General features: G+C 32.4%; 1 protein-coding gene across 1 annotated transcript; it reads left to right on the top strand.

The window, feature by feature from the left end:
• The first annotated feature begins 901 nt into the window (after positions 1–901).
• Positions 902–23,368, top strand: LOC106664722 (O-phosphoseryl-tRNA(Sec) selenium transferase). The gene is made up of 12 exons (XM_014390687.2): positions 902–1,084; positions 1,235–1,427; positions 4,593–4,722; positions 4,778–4,921; positions 5,047–5,205; positions 11,554–11,818; positions 11,884–12,005; positions 14,723–14,908; positions 14,965–15,108; positions 16,844–17,080; positions 21,980–22,140; positions 23,216–23,368. The coding sequence occupies exons 2-11, from the start codon at positions 1,314–1,316 to the stop codon at positions 22,102–22,104; spliced, it is 1,626 nt and encodes a 541-aa protein (XP_014246173.1). The 5' UTR covers positions 902–1,084; positions 1,235–1,313; the 3' UTR covers positions 22,105–22,140; positions 23,216–23,368.
• Positions 23,369–24,412: the final 1,044 nt, after the last annotated feature.

The following is a 24,412-nucleotide window of genomic DNA, read 5'->3' as shown; positions in this document are numbered from 1 at the left end:
TGCCCAGCAGACCAGAGGGGTGCTGTCAACAGCTAGGTTTATTCAGCGCACAACGCATTCTGTTCCTAAATCCAAACCCATTCATACTCTAACACATTCTTTCCTGTTTACATTCAATTAATTAGGGTGGTGCAGTACTCGATATTACTCCATTACCCTTTACACTTATTTATAACTAATGGGGCACTCAATATTCAACCATCAACCCTCTCATACTACACATTCATGTCACTAAATTCATTCTTAATACATGTTAGGTAAACAAAAATATCAGTATTATATTTAATTTATATATAATCGAACAGCCCTGTTGCCTCTAAAAATCGGAACTTGGTAATCAGATACCATGCTCAAGCATAATTCTTGTATCAGGTGACATTCCTATACGCTCTCTATATGGAACCAAGGAGTGGCACCCTTCAATTAGGTGAGACACATTTAGCAAGTGCTATTATTTTGTTTATAAAACTAAATTTATTTCTAAGGTTTTTACATGAAGGATGGTTAAACCCCTGTTTTATCTTTAAAATGTTTAACAAATTACCAAACTCAAACAGTATAAATATGGCATCTATTTTTTTATATAAAGAAATAAAACGAATTGTAATGTAAAATATTGCGTTTTGAGTATAACTAAGGTGAAATAATGTAGATTAGTGAAATAAATTTAAATTTTTTTGCGATAAAAGAAAAAAAATTGAAAATTTGAAGTGAGGGGCGCATTTCTTTTAAATATGTATTGCATGTTTTGACGAGTGATCGAAATTCGGCCTGTACGAATAATAATATTTATTTTTCTCTAAAGAAATAAAACAATGAATAATTATGAAATATTTTATTTTAAGATATTGTTGATAATAAATGTTTATCAATTGACAAAGGCAGCACTGTAGTCGTAAGATAGCCTTCAATTGTTAAGCTCTCGTTTGACGTTTTTCTAGTTTACATATATTATACGTTAAATGTGATTTATTTTGTACGGAAAAAGGTGGAGAAAAAAAAGGGCCAACTCTTTCAAGACGATAAATTTAAATCAAATGTCGAAATTCAAGAATAGACCCGATCCAATATCCGGCTTTAAAGCGTAAGTTGAGCGAACGGGCCCCGAGTTGGACGTTTTATATCGGTGTCCGGTTTTTTCCCCCCGAAGGCGGAAAAATCAAATTCTCGATTTATTTGTATTATCGAAATTCCAAAAACCGGCCACTAATTACGATAGTCTGTGTTTTTACAGGTAACGAATTCCGTTACGTCGTCTCAAGTGTCATCGGTCCTTTTTAATCAGAAAAACCCAGGACGTGTAACAATCTAGAATGAACAGTCAAAGTTTCACTCTAGCCGAAAGACTCATCCCTTCGACTTACTTGCAACAAGCAGCATCGTCGAAAAGGTCCAGAGAAAACCTAATACGAATTTTGATCGAACAAGTAAGTTTTTTTTAAATTATTCTTTTTTTTTACATCTGCATTCTTCGATGCAACAAGTAAAACATTATATTTAATATATAAACAATATTAACGATAGCATGGAAGCTTGAACAGCAACCATTGATTGATGGTAACCGTTAGTACATCAATACAATAAACGAGATTCAATGATCATTCTAGACCGATGTCAAGTAGTGAGGTTGCTTCGCAAGGCAACCGACGCTTCAGTCTTCTGTTAAGGTGGATCCAAACATGCGGTATTCGTCGAATATTTGCCAAGTCTCGAGATGCTCTTCTCAGTGTGCCTGTATATATACACATGCAGCATTTGTACCACCACCCAGTTTGTGCGGAAACGTCGAATTTTATTTGCCAAGAGTTGAGAGAGTCCTTGGCTTACTACCAATTGTGATGTAACAGTGAAACTGTCATTCCTGCAGCTGCGTTTACTAGTTACGAACTCAGTCATAAATCAGTCACAGAGTACTGTTGCCCCATATAACTTTTGGTTCGTTTCCACTCATTGAAAACCTCATTCCAATTTTAGTGATTCGGAAGAAAAACATTCTAAATTATTAGTTCAACTTTGTACAGATCGAGGAAGACTGTTAAGCTGGGCCTATCCTTCTCTAACCAACTGAAACAACACAAAATTGTTCCTTCATAATATACTAGTTAGGAATCGTTTATTATTGAAAAATAAATAGCAATAAAAAGGAGTAAATTCTTACAGTTGATTGTGATGATTACTGTTCAGTTGATTCCCGAATGTGTGGATGCTTTTGAGTTCTATTTTATGAATATTTGTGCACTTGGAAGCGGACAAGAAAACCGACAATTAGCCGAACAAGGCGTGGACCCATCCCCACTAGTCAGGATTCGGCGAACCTTTCCTTGGCATTCAGCGAATCCTACATGTCTGGAGCGACCTTTAGGATTATTAAGTAATGTGGAGTACTGGGATGGTACTTTTTGTAGCGGGATTAGGCTAGTTGAGTAAGAAGAGAAACATTTTGGTCGGTATGGTGTGATTGTAAACATAGAAAGGGGCATTGACTGTTGTTCTGAGGATTTTAGATTGAAGAGATTGGATTTGATTGAGGTTGGAATTGGATTGGAATTGCAGTCCCTTAAAGTTCAAGTATATCCAAATGGGGGCCTGGAGGGCAATGGAAAGGTTTCTTTTGTTTGTCAATATGAATTTAAATCATCTCACAAATAGTTGTTTTAGCATGATAAATTATATGGTACAGTCTGTGCGCTTAAGTCGTGTATGGGGTTTCTACATCAGTTATTCGTCCATATATAGTCAGAGCACATATCGTTAATGTATACTGGTGAGAGCATTTTTTTGTTTAGTGGAATATTATGTATGCTAATTTATTTCATTGATCTCGATTCTCCACTGTCAGACTCAGGATTCGAGGATATGTAAGTGATTTTGGAGAAGCTGTGATGGAATCTTTATCAGGAGAAAAGATTGTGGTATCATTGGCAAAGGTGAGGGTGATTAGGTTGCATAGGTAGGTAGGAGGTATAAATTAAGTAAAAGAAAAGAGCGAGCACACTGCCCTGTGGAACACCTGCTAGAATAGGATGAGGACAATGAAATTTTGTTGGATACTTGAAAGTAACATTTGTTAAGATAGGATCTTAGGATAAGGTAATAGGTAGCTGGTAGGATGTTCTTCAGTTTACACAACAAAGTGCCATACTTGGTCCAAGCCCAAAGGCCTGGTGTAGAAGAAGAACGAACACAACTGGGCAATATTGTTTAGTTCAATGGATGTGGAAATAACGTCAATTATGCGATGTGGCTGTTGTGCAGTCAAGTGGCATCTTGGAAAGTAAACCGAATTGGTGATAGGGAATTGAGTTTGAAGGAATTTCCTCGGAGTGTGGATCAATAGGGGCTTTTCCAAGACTGATGGGTTGGAAGGAGCTAGGAAGATGATTAGGTTTTTACATTTTGGGAGCATCCTGAAGAAAATTTCCAAAGGGTGGGGAAATGGGAAATGCGTAGGACGGCGTTGAATAGGTAGGTTATAAAGATAATGGCTTTTTTAAGTAGTTGGGAAAGGATGATGTGAGTGATTAGGTCGTAATTTGGGCTTGCTTTTTTGCGAGGTTTAGGATGGCCTGCTTGACTCATCAGGAGAGAATGGTTTTGTAGGGAGGGAGAGAGGTTATGGTTTGTCAAGTTCTTTAAGTATTTTTTCAGAATGGTGGAGATCTTGGGTGTGGATTGAATACTGCAGAGAGGTGTTGGGCTTTGTCCTCTTCGGATTTGGCCCAATTTCCATCTGTCTGTTAGAGGGGTTGGGATGAGCTTTTATATTTGAGGATTTCAGTTGTAGCAGTCCATAGTGATTTGTTGTCAGTAGTGTCTGTGTGTAAATCAAGTATGGTTAATGAGGTTATGAAGTTAGTTGGATACATGTTTAGTCAAATGATTAAAAAGTCTTTTATCAGAGGGGTATCGAGTGCGATGTCATCTAGCTCTTGCTCGGTGTTTGAGGGATATCAGTTATCTTAGTTGTAGGGGTAAATTATATCGTCAGGTTGCAGTACTTCTTGGACTAATGTATAATATGCAGTCCCACATACTGTGTTGTATTGAGTTAGCCAAGTGTTCTACATTGTAGTCTAGTTTCAGAGTGGTTTTGAAGGAAGTATTTAGGTTCAGTTTTTGTTCGAGAGTTTCTTAAAACAAGTCCAGTCTAACAAGTAAGTACAATTTTAAACAATTTCGTTTGACTCCAGAATTGTGCTTTCTGTGAATATCTGATTCGTTTTCCTTTCACATAGTAGGTCCGCAGAGTGATAAACCTGTAGTTTGGTTGATTTTGAGCATCATGGGACCTATGTCCAGTTTAAAACTTTGAATTAACTGAAAATCAAACTTCTCCTTTATCCAGTTTACAGACATGATTTTCTTACTACCAACTACACACTGGGGACCGCGGTAGCCGAGTGGTTAGCATGAGAGACTCACGCCGCGGTCGTGGGTTCGATTCCCACCGTCGCCTCTGGCCCTTTTTTCACAATAACCCCCCCAAATTTGAACACACATATACGAATTGTCACATGGCTAATATGCATAGTTCATAACGCAAAAAAAANATATATATAAAGCAATTCATTGATATTGACATAATTTTTCAGAGAAAATGGCCTGAAGAAGGATGGGATGATGCAACTATTGAATTATTTTTGGCTGATTTGGCTCAGATGGACAGCAACAACTTTCCAGGAAACAGTGGTGTAGGGGAGAGAGAAGCAAGATTTGCCTCAGGTGCGAAGACGAAATGAAAAGAAATGATAATTATTTAATTTGAACAATATTTTAGCTCTAGTTGCAAGGAGACATTACCGATTAGGCCATGGCATTGGTAGGTCTGGTGATATTGGTGAAGTACAACCAAAAGCTGCTGGGTCCAGTTTGTTAACAAAGCTTGCGAACGCTCTTCTTCTGGATACTTTACGATTTATGGGTATACAAATTTAATTAAAAAAAAAAAAAATCAATTTTTCATTTTAATTGCAATGGATTGTAATTGTGGTATTACATATTACATTTATGAATAATATGTTCAAAGTGGGCTTGTACAATTTTCAGGTGTAAATAATTCTGCGGGATGTTTCCTTGTACCTATGGCAACAGGGATGAGTTTAGTCCTGTGCATGCTGACGATAAAGCAAGACAGGCCGGGTGCCAAATTCGTATTGTGGTCTCGAATCGATCAGAAATCGTGCTTTAAATGTATACTGACTGCAGGTAATATTTGTAACATTTTTCTTAATTTGTGTAGTACAATTTTGGCATGTATGCTTAAATGTGTTCATTGCTTATTGACTAATTTTGTAATGTTAAAATTATTTTGACTGTGGGATTGTTTATTGTTAAGAAGGGTGTTTATTACGTAATTAATCATGATTATGATGTAAACCAAGCCAACATCACATCAATAAGGAAATCTCAATACTAAATCTAATGAAATATTTTATGTATTTCCCCTTTATAACTTTTTTTTATTATTATGTACATCTTAGAGGTGGAGTGTTGGATACAACTAAAATAATAGACAATATTTTTTCAGATTAATCATTTTTCTATCAAATCTTAAAAAATAAACAAATCTTAAAATTTTGTGACTGAACATTAAATTTTGAGTTTTCTGGCAGTCAATAGTTTTAGGTGTTGTAATTATTGGCTAATCTAGTTAGGGACGGAATTTGTAGGAGCTCATAATGAAAAACCTGTGCTTTCTTGAAAAAACATTGAATCATGAGTGTGTCACTTTTTGTAAATGATGGATCTACTCAAGATTTGTTGTTTACAACAATCTGAATTTTGATAATTAAATAGTCATCGTCAGGTTGAAGGAGTTGAAGTCTCTCGATATGGTAAGAGTGAACCCTTAGGAGTGGAAGAATTAAATTAATTGGAGGTAGGTTGCTAGAAAAAATAATAAAAAAATTAATTTTACAATAAGCAACAATCAGACTTAGCCCCTCCACCAAAATTGAATCTTTTAAGTTTTCATTGCTTGCCATACGTTGGTGAACTATCAGAAAAAGTATATAAAATTCTTAAATGAGAAGGTTTTAGAGGTGCGTGCTCACATCTCAGAACCTAAAGACAAGGTGACAACTTGTTAAAAAGCAGGGTTTAGAAACTTAATTTTGATGATTGCGATACTAAATGTATAGGACAAAGAAGAAGCAGAGAAATTAAAATGAGAGTTAAAAAACACTTGCCTAAGTCGAACAAATTTTCTGGATTTGAGGAATTTAGATAAATGAAACAAAACACAATTTCAATACAACAGTGTTACAAAGTTTCAACAAAGGGAGTGAACTAGATTGGTTTGAGAAATTTGAAATAAAAAAATATACAGTTAAACATGGAGATTAATGCATAAATAATATAATAGAATTTGATTTACCCCCTATTTTAAACATGTTTCTAAATAATATTTATATATAAATTAATCACCTATTTGAAATTATTTAATTACAGTATTTATTAGTACAATATTTAGTTGTGTTGTAATACTCGTTCAAGTTTGAGTGGCATTAAAAATCAGCTTCTCACTGGAACGTCGTGTTGGCGGTAGATCAGCAGCTTCACTCTTACAATTCATGTTTAGAGAACTCCTTCAACATGATAATGAGCATTTGGATTGATTCGAACAACAAATCTTGAGTAATCCATCATTTAAAACAAGTGAATCTACATACTCCACCTTCATCATTTTATCATGGATGTGTTATCAACCCTACCTAACCTAATCAAAGCTTCTAACCCTAACCTTAACCCTACAATAACCTAACCAAACCTGTTTTTAGTCCTAATCCTACCTAACTTAACCAAACTTGTTTCTAACCCTAACCTGTTTTTATCCCTAACCCTAGCTAAACCTAACCAAATAAGTTTCTAACCCTAACCCCTACAATAACCCTACCAAACCTGTTTTTAGTCCTAATCCTATCTAACTTAACCAAACTTCTTTCTAACCCTAACCTGTTTTTATTCCTAACCTTACCTAGCCTATAGTTGGAAAGGCTAGTTCTACTCTCCAACTGGCTATAAGCAGCAATCTGAATTTTGTGCATTAAGTGATCATCCTAAATGATTTTAGGAGCTCTCACAATGAAAAACTTGCACTTTGCACTCACTTTCCAGAAAATACATTGAATCTATCTCTAAACTCTACCTAACTTAACCTAACCCATTTCTAGCCCTATCTAACCTAATCCCTTTCTAACCCTAACCCTACCTAACCTATACCATTTCTACCACAACCCTTCTTAACCTAACATAACTTGTTTCTAACCCTAAACTTACTTAGCCTATCTTTATAACGTAACTCGACCCATGAACACTCCTAGTAATGCAAAATCAATGGTGCAGAAATGTTCACTAAAACAATTGCGTATCAAACCCAAAAATATATCAGTTAAAAATCATAGTAGAGCATTTCATTCATTATATATTATTGTTAAATAATGGTATATGTATTTATTTAACAGTGGTACTTTTTGTGCCATGTGCTGCTGAATTTTTTAAGTCATTAATGTTTATTTTTTTTATGGGGGTTTACAACAGCAGAGCTCATATCAACCCTCAGAGTATTGGTGTGTTAAAAAAAATTGTAAGTATGTTGGGTTCGAATGCAAGGCCATTGGNAAAAACATAGCTAGTATTTGCCTTATAGTTCCAGTTGAATTTAAATCATTCAATATTTCTAATAAAATCTAGATTTAAAAGTTACTCAAATATTTTTCATTGAGTGTATTTGATCTTAACAAGCCTTGCCTGTGATACTGTTGCTTTGGTATTTGATTAACAATTATGATAGCATGATTATACAGTACTCAGTGATTTATTAAATAAAAAGTTAACTTAAAACACATATATTAACATATTTAAAATTGAATGGTAAATCGATATTGTGCCAGCAACGTTAAGGTGTTGGCATTTTTGGATTTACATACTTTTATAACCTCCACAGCATCCTGTCGTACTGCTTACATTAACATGCAAAAGTAGACTATTTTCAGTTATCCTTATTCAGAACTCTTCCAGTTCACTTATTTCTGGTTGAGTGACTACAACAAATAATTTTTTGTTCAAATGTTTGAAATTAGTTGTTAACAGAAATTTCTCAGCTATGAAAGAAATTCAAAATTATGAAAACACCAGGCCAGGTACTAGGAACAACATATCTTGGTAAGATTTTATTGTGACCAACCGCAAACCATGAGCAAAGGAGTTTAAAGCTTCTGTCTCTTTCATTATTCTTGAAAGTTTATTTTTGCAATCCTTTATAAATCTCCATACAGAGGCAAGAGGTACAGTGAAAGCCCTCTATAAGCGATGAAGAAGTTTGTCCATTACTGAGGGTTGCCCGTTCAGAAAGGGGTTAAAATAATATTTGAAAAAAAATTTGTTTTAAACAATATTTTATATTTTTCAATTTTCTAATAAATAAACCCAAATGCTAACAATACATTACTGTTTATTTCCATTGTAGAGGGGATTGATTAGTCTGATATGGACTGATTGTTTTCTCTTTCTTTCTTTCTGGGGCTTTGTAAATATGTCCATTAAGAAGAGGGGTTTTACTGTATTTAATAGTAGAACAGGTATTTCTTGTTTAAAAAATATTTTTATTTATATTAAGCTTTTATTTTTTACGTTTTTGTTATTTTGTTGACTTTATGAAATATAATTATTTATTTTTTTTACATTTTGTGTATTTTGATTTTTAAACCTTTCCCAGTCAACGCTTTGAATTTCTCCTTATTTTTCTTTTATCACTATGAAGATATGTAAATAAATATAAAAATATACTATTTTAAAGTTACCTTCAATAATTACAATAATCATGTAATGTTTCAATTTTATGTAAATAAATAATTATAAGTTTATTTTTATATATGTGTGTTTAAGAGTTACAATAAACATCTTATCATGATAACAGTTAATTTAGGTATTAGTTTTTACGCATTCTATATTACATAATGCGTAAACTTAACAAGGGGGCAAAAATAGAGAAAAACCCAACTTAGAGTGCAAAATCTTAAGCAAAATTATCCTGAAGAATTGTGGTTTATAATATAGCATTGTTGCATGCTTTCTTTTTTCTAAAAGACCAGCTTATAAAATAGTATTGTGTATTACCATTTTAAATTATTCTTAAAAAGGGTCAATAAACAGTTATTTAAAATTGGCTCATAACAATATTAGTGAAGCAAGTGGACAATTGTTTAATTAAAAAAAAAAGTTAACATAAATTATAATTAATTGCTATTAATGTAACATTTTCACTATTAAAAATTCATTAAGTGTTTATTTGTATTCATTTAAAATTGCTTTGGTGCATGCATAAATTCATTAAGCCATGGTAGTTTTCATATTTATATATCATTTTTTGGAATATTTGTTTTTAACGTTAAAAGGTTAAACCCAAAAATTCTACAATTTGTTTAATCTCTATCTAAAAGTTTTTTATCGTTGCAAGTAATTTGTGCGGTTTAATATTTATAAATTATAACAATAAACATATTAAAAGTTAATCCCCGATTGAACAGACTCCAAGAGACAACTGGACCATCACATGCGAATAAAGGTTTGTCTAGAATGTTAGCAATAAAGGTACAACAATGTACTTGGTCATAATTATTTTGTGAGATTTAGGCGACCGATCACTTGCCTATCCTTGCTGGGCTAGTCTGTTAGATGAGTTATGACTTCTTACCATCTTATATGGCCTTCAAACAATAAAAAAACAGACTTAATCCACCAACACCGTGATATGCACCCCACCCATTACGACTGTATAAAAGAAACTTGACTTCACAAAAATTACACAGTCAAACGTAAGATGATAAGTAGCCAAAATGCGTTTGACAGACCAACTAAGTGAGGAAAGGCAGACCTCAGAATGACCAAATTTTTATTGTGTTCGAGTTGCCTGTATTAATTTCTAAGAAAATGAAACATACATTTTAAAAATAAAACGACTAATTGTAAGAAACTAGAAAAAAGCATAACAGATATTTAGAACAAAATGTCTAAAAAGTGCATGTGAATAAGTAATTAAGTGGTTATATGTAGTTTTAAAACTAAAAATTGAAGTTTGGACATTATAATCACTTTGCCCTTGCTTTTTTGATCAGTCTCATGCATTTTGATTTTTCACCATGTTGATTTCATGTAAATGTGAATTGACTGAAGATGGCGAAAAACTGAAACGTGTCTTGACAGACCAACAGTAAGGATAGGCAACAAAATTCAATCCCCAAACAAAATACATACAAAATTTGATAAATTTGAATAATTGTGAAAATAAAATTAATAATTGTAAGCAACTAAAAAAACAGTTATAGGTATTTGGAACAAAATGTCTGAAAAGTGCATGTAAATAAGAAATGAATAAGTGAGGTAATTTATTTTAAGACACATTTAATCATGAGTAAAAAGATAATTGAAGTGGCGCATTTAGACTTTTCCCCATCTTATGTTGGTTTTATCCAAAGAAATCACGAATTGACTGAAGTTGGCAAGAAGCTGAAACATATCTGACAGACCAAAATAGCATGAATAGACAAACCAGAATGATGAGTAACAACCAAATTTTGCATATTTATTTTGTTTGATTGGACATTATATATATTATTTTCTAAGAAAATGAACTATAAACTTTTTGAAAATAAAATTAATAATTCTAAGCATCAAGAAAATAGACTTAAATAGTTAAATAGAATAATCGGCAACGACAAAAAATGTGCATAAAATAGTAGTTGAAGTTTGGACATTTTTGACCATTTTGGTCTGCCTATCCTCGTTTTTTGGTCTGTTAGACTTAGACATTTCAACTTTTCACCATCTTATTTTTTATTTTATTTTTTCTAAAGGAATTGTGGAATGACCGAAGATGGTGGGACGAGAAATGTCTCTGTCTCACCAAAACAGTGAGGATAGGATAAGCTGGCCAAAATCAGAAATAACTTAAAAATCTCTAGGAAATTAAAAAAAAGTTGCCTACTTAGAATTATAATGAATGTTAAATGTGAATCTGAACATAGGAAAGTAATACAGTCTATTATATTTTTTCAAAAATTGTAAATGACAAAGTTAATACAAATTAATTTTTAAAGAATCTTTTTTTTTTTTAACTTCATTTTAACTAGGCAAGATTTTTTTTGGTCTTACAGTTCACATGTTTATGGTTGTGTGCCATATTTTTCAGTTATTACTTATCCAATTACAGAAATCTATCAACTGTATTTAACAACAAGTTGGTACTAATTTCTTCCATTTTTTCCCATAATTTTGCAGTTTGATGAAAATTTCATCTCAATTCTTACTTTGAACATGTTTTTCGACATCAGTGCAGTCAAAGAATTGTCATTCTCCCTTCGGTTTTCCTTTCCTTTGTAAAATTCAGTATTATATGATCAAGCAAAAGTTTGAGTAGGAATATTAGAAAAAAAATTTAACGACAAGATATAATTTAACTTTCAGAATGGAAACAATGACTATAAATTATAATAAATGATTATTTGATTTATAGCACTTCAGAATTATATATTCTCATGCATGTTGTTTTTCCAGGACTGCAACCGATAATAATCGAACCAGTGATGAGCGGAGATGAGTTAAGAACTGATGTTAATGCTTTTGAGACGCAGATGACAACATTAGGCTCAAACAACATAGTGTGTGTTTTGTCTACGACAAGTTGTTTCGCTCCACGCGCTTCTGATTCTCTTGAGCAAATTGCTGTCCTCTGTAGCCGGTACAATATTCCCCATTTAGTCAACAATGCCTATGGCCTACAAAGCTCTCGTCTTATGCATTTAATACAAGAAGCTGCAAAGTAAGTCTAATTTATTTATTTTTTCAACGAATACTTGGAATAATCAAAATGTTTGTATTTTATAGGAAGGGAAGGGTAGACGCTTTTGTCCAAAGTTCTGACAAAAATTTATTGGTACCTGTCGGTGGTGCTATTATTTCAGGCTTTGATAAAGGGTTGCTGGAAAGAATTTCACGGAATTATCCTGGTTGGTACTTTCTATATAATTTGTATTGTATAATTGTACAGTCACTAAATACCACACATTTGAAAGACTATTGCTATGTAGATATCCTAATTATTTATAAAATCATTCTCATCAATTCGGCTTCCGACCCCATCATTCCATGATCCAGCAAGGTTTCAGAGTTTACACTATTTCCTGGATATAGCCCAGGCTTTTGATAATCCCTGCTTCTTTTATAAACTTAGGCAATTCCTACCCAAGCTTTATTAACTTATTCTTGAATCCTTTTTAACTGACCACTGCGCCAGGGTGAGCGGCAATGAGTACTCAGATATTAGACAGATACAGGTGTCCCACAAGGGAGCATTCTTGATCCCATCTTTTTCTCCATTCAATGTTAATCTATACATCCCAGTATCATCATTACCACCTGATAACACAATTTTGTCGTCTAACCCGAATCATAGAACCAAGCAACCTCCAACATCCAAGAAAACCTTGAAATTATCAAAGACTTGTGCAAAAAGTGGAGGTCTGAATGAGGAAAAATCCAATATACATCAATAGCTAGGATTGGTCTCCTCTGGCAGATTTCCCTGAGCATTTTCCCTGAATTTTCTTCCATGCCCTGGACGGTGAGTCAATCGTACTCCTCGTGAGCCACAAATCCCCTTGCAGATATTCGTCCTGTTCACTTAACCACAATCCATCACCATTCCACTATCCAGCAAGGTTTCAGAGTTGACACCATTTCCTGTATTTGGCCTGATTTTTTGAAAAGGTCTGGCACCCAGACATCCTCTATAACGATTTCTACTCTTTATATTTTATCCTTGAATCCTTTTTAACCGACCACTGCATGAGGGTGAGCAGCAATGAGTACTCAGACATTGGGCAGATGCAGATGTTCCACAAGGGAGCATTCTTAGTCCTATCCTTTTTTCTAAACTGCTCACAAATGATTAGGGATATTTTTAATTCTTATTCTATTAATTTTAATTAAATTAATCAACATATATTCTTGTTAGTTGGATAGAACAAAATAGAAAATACAAATCAAAAACAAAAAATTTGTAAATGTTCATTTTTAATAATGGATTTACTTAACAATGGTAAACATGAAGATTACTCATTTTGTAAACAACCATCTTTTCTTGTATTTTCTCCATTTTAATGCACTTGTATTCTCTTTAACCTTGGAAAAACATCACCTTGAACCAGAAGTTTGCAGTATTATTGTGTGACTGAGTAATCGAGGTCACTGGCAAGTGGATACCGCAGAGGCAGTTGGCGTTTCTCAGAGCATGGTCTCCCGGGCTTTAGCTTAATTCCAAGAGACTGGAAGTGCCAATGGGAGACCTGGTAGTGAATCTCATCATTTAAAACACTAAGGGAGGGCAGAAATATTGCCATTGCTGCAAGACAAAACCCTTTCCATAGTGCTTGGCAGATCCTAAGTGAAGTACAAGATGTACAAGAGACAGTGGGCTGGTATTTACACTGGACTCCATATTGTTGAAGGCAACCTCACTGCAGTCCGTTATGTCCAAGAAATTATTGAGGAATACATCCCTCAAGCGAGGGATCACATTGGCAGGGATTTTCGATTTCTGGATGACAATGCCAGACCTCATAGAGGCAGGCTCATCAATGTTTAGACAACTTACGAATTTCCCATCTGACCCTTCACCCATTGTCTCCAGACCTCAATCCCATCGAGCACATGTGTTGCAGAGAAGCCTTTTCGATCATCATCCTCAGCCAGTTGACCACCTGCAACAATTAGAGTGCTTGTATGGTGTGAAATTCCTTATGAAATTAGTGACAACCTTATTAACAGTATGCCTAACAAGTGCATATAGGTTTAAGCTAACAGAGGACATTATAAACAGTATTAATTGTTTTAAAAAATTATTGTCTCCAATAAACAAAATTATGGAATTAAAACATTTTATTTGGCTATTTTTCAAAATCCCTTAATTAAATTTTACTTCAGTAAAAAATATAATAATTTCTAATAAATTTTAATGCAATTTATAATAAAAATAAAATAAAAATGCTAGAAAATTAAATACTACAAAATTGGCAATATCCCTATTCATTTTTTAAGCAATTTATTTATACTGCTAACATCCTAGTACCATCATTACCATCTGATACAGCAATTTTGTCTTCTAATCTGAATCCTATCTAAGAAGAACTTCTTCTCGAGTCACATACTTAGACAAGAGACAGACATGGAATCCCCTCACAATTCTTAAAAGACAACTTAACAGAAGACTTAGACAACTATTAAAACTTTTAAGGCTAAAATCTGTTTTCACCGATAAAACTCAACTTCTAAGACATTACTGCGACTTTGGACATACGGAGAGGTGTGGAGTTCCACCAAGCGGTACAATATCCAGGGCATATTCCAATCAAAAGTTACTAAATGAATTGTCAAAGTTACTTACTGCATCATTAACCCCCAATATCCACAACAACCTCAACGTTTTGTCATTGAATTAATCCAATCTGACTTCCAAAAGTGGCAAGCCCTCTTCACACTTTCCCATTCTGAAAGGCCTGTCACAACGATGACCTCACCTCCTCTCTATTAATCCCTCATACTGAGTGACAGTGTTGATGGTCATTTTTGAAATTTTTTTTTTTGTATTTTGAACATACAAACTGTAAATAAATTATTTTAAAAAAAGTTTGGTTTAAAAAAATTACATGTTTTGTTTTGTTTATAGGTAGAGCATCAGCTAGCCCGGTGATAGATGTATTTATGACTCTACTATCATTGGGAAGCAACGGATATAAGAATTTAATCTGCGAACGTAAAGAAATGTTCAAATACTTAAAAGAAGAATTAGGAAAAATTGCGGCGAAGCATGGCGAACGAATTCTCGATACGCGGAATAATCCGATATCAATGGGTATTTTATTGTATGAAGATTGTTTGCCGGCTATTGACAAATTTTAAATTTTCCAGCGATGACACTTTCAACGTTGAATGCCGGTGGTGATACCAAGAGAATATCATTGCTCGGGTCGATGTTGTTTTTAAGATATGTCTCAGGCTCAAGATGCATAACTGGAACTGAACATAAAGATGTAGCATCCTACCATTTTGAAGGTATTATTTTAATTTACTTTATTAAAGTAGATTTGGTCAGTGTGATAGGCTTGGCTTGTAGACCCTGGGTTGTCTTTCAAATCCTGGTCTTGCCCCTGGCCTTTTTGTCACACTCCCCTTTCCCCGAAAACACACAACTAAACAATTAATTGAATATTGGGAGTTGCTGTTCAAATCTAATCATTCTGGTTTAAACTGGTTTTTACTGAAAAGTGAAGTCATACAGGGGGCTTAACATCCAACTATCTGAAGTTTTTCGGAGGATCTACGGAAGTTTTTTCCCTGTGTTGACCTCTTCCGTAGATCCTCCGAAAAACTTCATGTTTCCAGCAGGTTGATAGCCCAGCTCATCGATCCAACTATCTGTTGGGTGTCGTGGACGAGGAGTTAAAGTGCTTTACATTACATTATTCTTACTATAATCCATTAAAAAACCATGGGCTCTGCCAGAATTCGAACCCAGAACTGATACTATAGGAAATACGGGTCTAATACCCTAACCACTCGGCCACTGCAGTCCCCTGTTTCTGGTTTCTGGATTCTCTTCTGGTCAGTTGACTCTCCTTGCTTCGGGACTCTCCTTGTCAGTCGATTCTATTTGACTCGTCTCGAATGGATGGACTCTAATGTGTCCCAACTGGATTTTAGTAGTGCATTGACTGGACTGAGTACTTTGATTTTCCAATCCACTCCTTTTGTAGTGGTCCTCAATACAAGGGTGGAGTGAAGGCCAAGCTAATTCCTGAAGCCGGACGGTCAAAGCACTTCTTGCGAGGGTTTGTTGTGACCCCCAGCCATCCGACTAATGCACATACAACACCTCCCAATTCCTGGAAGCTACCATTACGCAGCCCCTCAGTCCCATTGTCAATGTTCCTCTGGTGTAGAGTTACAAAACCCATCCTTACCCTTAATAAATAACTCACTGTCTTTTTGTTATTAATTAGAACTATTCCTAACATTCCTTTGTTTCCTACTGAGTTGGTGACCTAACAGATTTACAGCTTAGCATAAATAAGTACAAAACTCTCTCAGTTTATAAAAAGTATTGCCTTACATTAAAAATTACAGCTTGTTCTCATACAGAAGGGCTTAATGTCCAGCTGCTATTGGGTGTCGTGGACGGTTGGGGGAAACCACTTTACAATACATTTTTCATACTATATTCCATTAAAAAACTGTGCTCTGCTGAAATTCGAACCCTGGGCCACTAGCAAAGGAAATATGAGTCAGATGTCCAAGCCGTTTGGCCACTGCAGTATCCAATTTATTGTTTTTATCAAACGCCAAAGCTTTGCATCCTGTATCCTTCAGGATTTTCTTCTCCCAGGATTAGGAATCTCAGCTAGCATAGGTCTTCACGCCAAGCCAACAAAGGATGTTTTGCTGTTTCTTTTCCTGGCAATATCTGCACAGCTTGTTTCATCTACTCTGAGTCTACAGTATTCTTCTGAAGTTTGCATTTTTCATTCAGCAGTGCTATCATACTAGTCCTAACACGTCCTAGGTTTAGTACTTCTGCAGTCCTTTAATGAACTTTTTTGCATGCCTCTTTCTTGGAATACATTCCCCCTCAGTTGAGGCTGAAATATATTTATAGTTTATTATAGCTCTTAGTGTTAATTATATTAAAAACTAATAAATTTATGAGATGAGAGTATTTGGGCAATACATTTTAGAATTTGAAAATTATTTTTATTATTGGATTCAAATTAAATTTTTGTATTATGTTTAGGATGGGGTGCGCATCACAGTAACTCTCCTTGTCCTTATATCACCGCTGCTGCTGGTATCGGGATGAAGAAATCTGATGTAGACATGTTCGTTCATCGCCTTGACAAAGCGTTATCAAAGGTAAAAGGAAGATCAGCGCCTCCGACGCCGACTTCTGTTGAAGAGTTAGGCTCAAGCGGCAGACGTTCCGGAGGCCGGGTCGTTAACGGTGAATCTGGTGAACAGGGAAGTAGTGCTGGTACGTCACTTGCTAGTAGTAAGGACAGCTTGCGTAAATGATCTTTCAGGTGAACTAATGTATCCTAACATTAATCTGTGGTTGAGACTTGTATATCTTGTTATTAACGATGTATAGAAGAAAAGAAAATAGATATCACTAATTTGTTAATCTAGTATAAGTCTTCAAATGTTTGCAATATTGTTACAGAAATATTTGAAATATTTAACTATACTGCAATCAAATTTTATATTTTAGATATAATTTAGTGTTATAAGTGTAAAAAAGTATTAGAAAAAGTGATTTATTAGAATGTTTGTATTGAAGGTTATGAATGAATCAGCTACACACAATTAACTTTTAGTATTTGGAAATAGGAGTTTCTTTTTTAAAATAATGATAATAATTATGTTTTTGTAGGGTAATAAATTTTACCAACACCAAATATTTTCCCCTTTACACTTCTATCATAATTTAATGGTTTTAATTAAAAAGTAATGACCCATAAAAATTTGTTTAATTAATAGTGTATCGTAGTGTGGAAATATGGACATAAATGTTGAGAATTTATTAACAAGGTTTTGCTATTTTTTTCCCCAGTTCTTTTATTATTCTCAAATTTTGTTGTTAACATTTCATCAACTTGTGGACCAAATGTAATTTCACAAAATCCAATTAATTAAATTGATCTTGAATTGTGCATAACGTGACATGTTAATTTAATTTTACATTCATAATGATTAATTGTATCACCGGCAGTAAAAGCTTCTAGTGAAACCATCTTTTAAGATAAATCGATTGACATTACACTTGGAATATTTGTTAATTTTGAATCGGAGAAAATTCGATTTCCAAATACTAATAAGCACAATCCTGATACGTTGGTTGTAGGGCTTTAATATTATAAGATTAAAATTGTAAGTTTATACATTATTAACAATTTCCTCAATTTATACTATAGCTGTGTATAGTACCATACTGACAACATATTTACTATCGATTTTTTGTTTTTTAAATTTTAAAATCATACATTTGTTACAATAATGTTAGTCAATTAATTAAGTCTAATTATTTAACATGTGTTTTTTGTGATAGAAAGGAGAGTGAAAGATAGAGCGGGAGAAAAAGAGAGTGAGCTAGGAGAGTGAGTGAGTGTATTTATGCCCAAGTTTGACAACGTATAAATGTATAAATAGGCAAATTACTTACCCCACAGCCATATACAGAATGTGTATTAATAAGCGGTAATACTTGAGGGAGGAGATTCAAAATTTCATTGGCAAAAAAATTTTGAATGTGCATAAAACTTGGATGGATAAGTTCATTAAAGAAGAGTTGTGCATGAATAGTTTTTGATTTACAATTAATTCATAAATTCTCAAAAAGTATGTACTTTAAAGGACATTTACTTACTTAAAATGGCTACAATTAATTTTTTATAATTATATTCACTTATAATATTTCTGAATAAAATTCATCATCCGTCAGTGTAGCAAGGGCAAAAAAAAAAAAAAAAAAATCGCCATAAATTTCAATAAATGTTTAGAAATAATGACAATACAATTAAATTAAATATCTTGCCGTGTCAGGAACATCGCTAAGGTTGAAATTACTTTAATTTAATATTCAAACAGAATAAAAAGAAATGCACTCTGCCGAGGTTTAAAATTAACTGAGACTTTCCACAATTAAAAAAAAAAATAAATAAAAAATTGAAAACACAATACTCATTAAAAATAAAATGAAAGGCTCACTGGTGACAAATAAAACCGCTTAGATAACGTTACTAACTGTTCACGTTTTCAATTTTGGGGCCGCACATCCCCCAAAATTAGACAAAAGTAATTTTAACATCATTTACATTATGGGATAGAAAAAAAGATTTTTTTTTTGTAAGGAAGCACCTTTAATGTGTCAGAGACCTTTGACGACTTAGGTGAATGTGCTGAAGGTTGGACGCCGTGGTCGAAGGCTTTGTGAATGATGGCAACGAACAAGAACAGGCAAAGCTAGCGAGGGGGCCCAATAAAGGGGAAACAAAGGATTTTTTGTGGAAAAGTGTTGTTCCCCAACCCAGTAGATTGATCGAAAAGCCAGGTCAGACTGGTGGAAACCCATAGTTAATTTTTAAATTAATTTGTTCATTCTAGTTACTTTGCTAGAAGATTCTGTATACATTTGTATTTTTTAAAAAATAAAAATAACACCTTTATTAAGAACAATGGAACAAAATTGAAATATTTTCTTATTGCACTATCTTAAAATCCAGGATGGCCACGAATCTCATGAGGAGGAAAATCCGGCGAAATGCTGACACGTTTTCTCCTCGGGCATGCTAGATCAAAAATCAAATTGTCTTTTTCATTCCCAAAAACAGGAACGAAGAGAGCTGTTCCTCGAATATATTTTAAAATTGTTAGCTACATTTTTACATTTATAAAAAGTCACATTGCCTACTCTGATTGTTTATTGTAATTTTGATGATAGTTGTATTTTTACTTATTTTAACAAAGTGTGTAAAAAAAAATCATTAAACATGATTGTCTTTTTGCGACAAATGAACTGTAGAATCACCTCCCGATGTATTTCCTCTTAACCTGTATAATATTTGAAAATGTGTCAATCTGAAACTTTACAAAAATTACAAATTATTAAAAAGATTATTTAGAAAACTATTTTAATGAAATATTTACAATCACCTAGGGAATGCTTAAATAATGTTAATGATACTAATACTAATATTATTTAATTACTGATGATAATGTTACTAATAATGATAATGAAGATAATAATTATAATATAGACCATTTGACTAATGGAAAAACAAACTTTACGGAAAAAGTAAATATTTTCAAAAATTAACTCAATTAAATAGAAAAGAAAGTTTATACTTTTGCTTTAATTGTAATGTGCATACTTTTACATTAAACACCAAGGGGCAATTTTAATAGTTCAAAATTGATTAATCGAAGTAGGCTTATTCAATCATTTGTATACAAAATAAAAATTGCTACTTCATGTTAGCTTATTAATGCACACATTTGCTATGAAACGATATTATATTTTTTAAAAGCAAACTTTGTGTATCTAGTTTAAAATTTGTTCAAACTATTTGCCTTTATACTAGGATTGTTGCTAATATTTAATATAAAAGTATGCTTCTTATATGGATCCAATTAGAAAACGTGATGTGTAGATAAATTTCTCAATTAATTTACAAATGTTAACTTTTGAAAATAAAACGCAAAACGTTTGCTCGGTAAAATTTGTTTGTACCGCTTGAATGAATTATTTTAAACTAGTGCATAAATTCCATATACATTAAATGTTTAGAAATTTTTGAAAAATGTATCTTAGAAAAAAAAACGTTTATATGATAACAAAAAGTGAGATGTTTCAATCATGTTATTCTTTTAACATTTTTGCTCAATGATTTATAACATAATTGGAAAAATTTTTTTGGCACTGTTTTTACTGTATATGTTACTGACATATCTTTAGGATGTAGAAGCTAAACAATGATTTAGAAGCGATTCCTCTAAAAAAAAATTTTTTTTTATTTAGTTTTTGTTTCTAACTCTTAAGTAGGGTTTATAATCCTCAATCTCCATCCATTTTATAAAATGGATTTCTGAAGAATTTTTTTTACTTATCTATGAGAAAACAGAAGAGGTTTAATGTCCCTAATGATTTTTTTTTTTTTGTGTCAAAACTGTCATTTTATTGTCATGAAAGTTCTTCAAAACTGCCATTTATTATGTCATATTATGCAATTGTTTGTCAGATGAATTTTAAATTCAAAAACAAATCAACCGTCTTTTTAAATTATCGAACATTTTATTGTATTCATTCCTAATGACAGATTTCGATAACCAAAAAGGATTTTAAAATAATAAAAAAAATTTTTAAGTTTTTATTGCAGATGTTAAAAAAAAAAAATGTTCAGCGATGCTGCTTGCAATTATTGTTGATGGTACTTTTTTTAAACTTGAAACATTTTATATGTTAAAGCCTTGTGAATTGCTTAATGTTGGCGAAGTGTAAGAATAAAAAAAGAGATGAACGCTACCATTAAAATTATTAAGTATAGTTCTTTTAGTATTCATATATTTTTTTATTACATAAAATATTGTATACTATTATTTTTGATGATTTTATTTTTTTTTTTCTTCATAGTGTCACATTATATTTAAATGTCTTTAATACATATTCGTACTTGTTTTGATTAGACCTTTAATTTGTGCATTTATTATTTAAGGTTATTTAACTTGAGATCACCAAATGCTTATAAAAAATAAATAAATAATTAAAAGCATTATACCAAATGACGTAATTACAATTCAGTAAAATGTAAAAGCGTATAATGTAACAATTTGTTATTTTTACATTATAATTATAAAAAATAAAGCTTTACTTAAATAATGTACAGATCAACTTGTAGAGACTATTTCTTGTAAAATATGTAAATAAATAATCAAAACTTTACTCTTTAGATTTTTCTTAATCCTACATATTTCAGTTGATTTTCTTAAAAAATATTGATGTTGGCTTGGACAAATTTTCTTTTGAATATTTTTAATTGTTACCCAGGCTTAATATTATAAGATGTATATAAAAAAATCAGGGATAAGGTGAATTTGAAAGAAAGGAATATGTCCTATTCATCGGATTTTGAAACTATTTCTGATGATTAACACGGTTAATAAATAAAAACATTTAGTTACAACATTAAAGATTATGGCTGGAACAATGAGTTTAGCTATCTACCAGGCAATTGTTGAAACTCATTGTTTTTCAATTTGTACAATTTCATTCTGTGAAAAAATGTATATTCACCTCATAACTCTTAATTTATCTAAAACCAAATGAATTTTTAAAAACAAATTTTGGCAATTCTGACAAGTATTCTTACATTGACAGGATATGAGAGTAATAATTTGGATGTTATAAGCTCTCGGTTACCTGAGCAAAAGGAAGAAAATGAATCTCTCTATGAAAATCTCGACAACGATGACATGACGGACAGTACAAATATCTCACTATGAATAACTACTCAGTGTAAAATGCAGAATTGATTTCAGGTAATTTTCATTTCCTTCTATCAGACAACATTTAGTATCTTTTTTAAGCTATTTTCTTACTTTACTTATTGTTTAATACTTAAGTAATTTTTTACTTTGTTTTCTTAGTTTTGCTTTTATATTGTCATATTTTATATATTGTATATTTCTATATTTAAACATTTTTATAAACTGGAATAATTCCTAACATTTTTAAAAATTGGAATAATACATTATTATTATCTTAACTTATATAATTTTATTTAACATTATAATAAATTATTTTATGTTTTCTGTTTATGCGGAAAGATTCAAATTGAGGTCATATTTTTTAAACTATAAAAAAAATTAATTTTTTTTTTGAAACTGCCAAAAGGTTCAGGATGATACCTCTATGCCCTGATGAGTTCCGCTTTTTATTTCAATTCTCTATTTAAGATGCTTTTTTTCGTCCATCATTAGGATACCCCCCATGTATGAACAGTATGCTACCAGACAGCATTTTTCTAATTGTCTGATTTTATCAATTCCATAATTATTTTCATTTGCTGCCTTAACTTGAGCTATTTGCTACTTTTGAAGGATGTATGGTTAGCGTCCTTTGGCAAACCACCATATTGGCAAGCTTATATAAGTAAGAGATTAAAACGTTTGTGCCCCGTTAGAAATTGGATGGGCCAACATATCCCTGTATCTCGGCTCTGCCCATTTATCCAATAATTTTGTGTACATCTTCCTCTTGGAAAGGTGCACTTCGTACATTTTCTTTCTTTGTACTGTAATTAAGTCAATATTACGCTTAACATCTCAGTAAAAGTTACAAAACTTGACTAGGTTCTATGAGATTTCTCTGGTCTGCATGATGATGGACATGGCGATTTGATCAACTGATCATTGTGGTCTGCCTATGCTAGATTGGTCAGACCAAAATTATCAATAACAATCAAATCGACCAGGTTTTTCATGCTCTCCTTAAGGATATTAAAAAGTGTAAACTTAAAGCTACACAAGAGAACGCCTAAGCAAATTATTAAAAATTCATATTAACTTCATGTTTGAAATTCATATTTTAACATTTTATATCTATTTTTTTTAGGTACAATTTTCAAATTAAAAAGAAGCAACGTAAAGTCGTTTAATCGTACTCATACCAGGCATAAGTAAGCAGATCAAAGTTATTTACTGATAACTAGTTACAAGCACAATATTTTTTTTTTTGGTGAAAGAAGATCAATAATGTGTAGGAGTGCTTGAACGACACTTATGGTCATGGTTAAAGTCATAATTTCTTTTCATAATAATATATAATAAAACTATATAATTTGTTTTTAAATTTCACGTTGTACTAATGGTTTTGTTTTAAATATAAACAATAAATTGCTAGAACAATTTAGTTATAATTTTAATAGTATAACTTAATCTCTTTTTATTGCGTATATATGCTATCATTTAAATCTGCAAAAATAATAGAGGCCTTTAATAAAACTAAATTATTTCAATAAAAAATGTTTATACTGATAATTCCTTTTTTTGTGACAACAGATAAGGTGTGTTTTTGTTAGAGCACAAAACTGATATCTTTGCTGGTCTTATCTGTCAGATGTGTCTCAGCAATGAATCATGAATAATCAAGGATCATGTTAACTAATCCTAACCCTTATTTGAACCCTGCCTAACCTAACCCGTCCCTAACCCTAACCCTAAGACCCTAACCCCTAAATCAATAAGACGAGTTAATAAACAAATACCTACAGACAAAAACGGAAGAGCTGTAATATGGACGGATAGTGAAGTATCTCAATCCTTTTAAAAAGATAGTTCCTACTCACAGTAACAAGTTCAATTTTAATTTTCAGTTTACTGTGAATAGGATATCTTTTTAAAAGGATTGAACACCGCACTCACTCCACCATTCATCATTTCCGTGAAGTATCTTTGTCAAATTTGTCCAATGATAATGTTCGTTATGAAGTCAAGTATGAAATATAACTAATTGTGTACCAACTTAGACAAATGAAACACTGTAGAATTAAATGTCCGAAGGCTCACATCGGAATGGCAAGAAATAAGGAAGGCGAAAAAGAAGCAGCTCTGAATGATCCCTTGCCTGTGTCTTTTTGATTTCCAAATATTGCAGACTTTGAATTTTATTTTTATTAAGTAAGTCTAAAATTAGCTTTTTTTTCGATTAATTTTTATTTAATTCTTAATGTAAATTCCGACATTTCATACATTGTAAATTCATGTAACATGAAAATCCTGAAATCTGCAATAGGGAGCAGAGAAAAATAAA

Source organism: Cimex lectularius, unplaced genomic scaffold (genome assembly GCF_000648675.2).
Source record: "Cimex lectularius strain Harlan isolate CLEC.00 unplaced genomic scaffold, Clec_2.1 scaffold107, whole genome shotgun sequence".
In the NCBI taxonomy this organism is placed as follows: Eukaryota; Metazoa; Arthropoda; class Insecta; order Hemiptera; family Cimicidae; genus Cimex; species Cimex lectularius.
The sequence above is the reverse complement of the archived record's forward strand: the minus strand, read 5'-3'. Positions and strand labels throughout refer to the sequence as shown.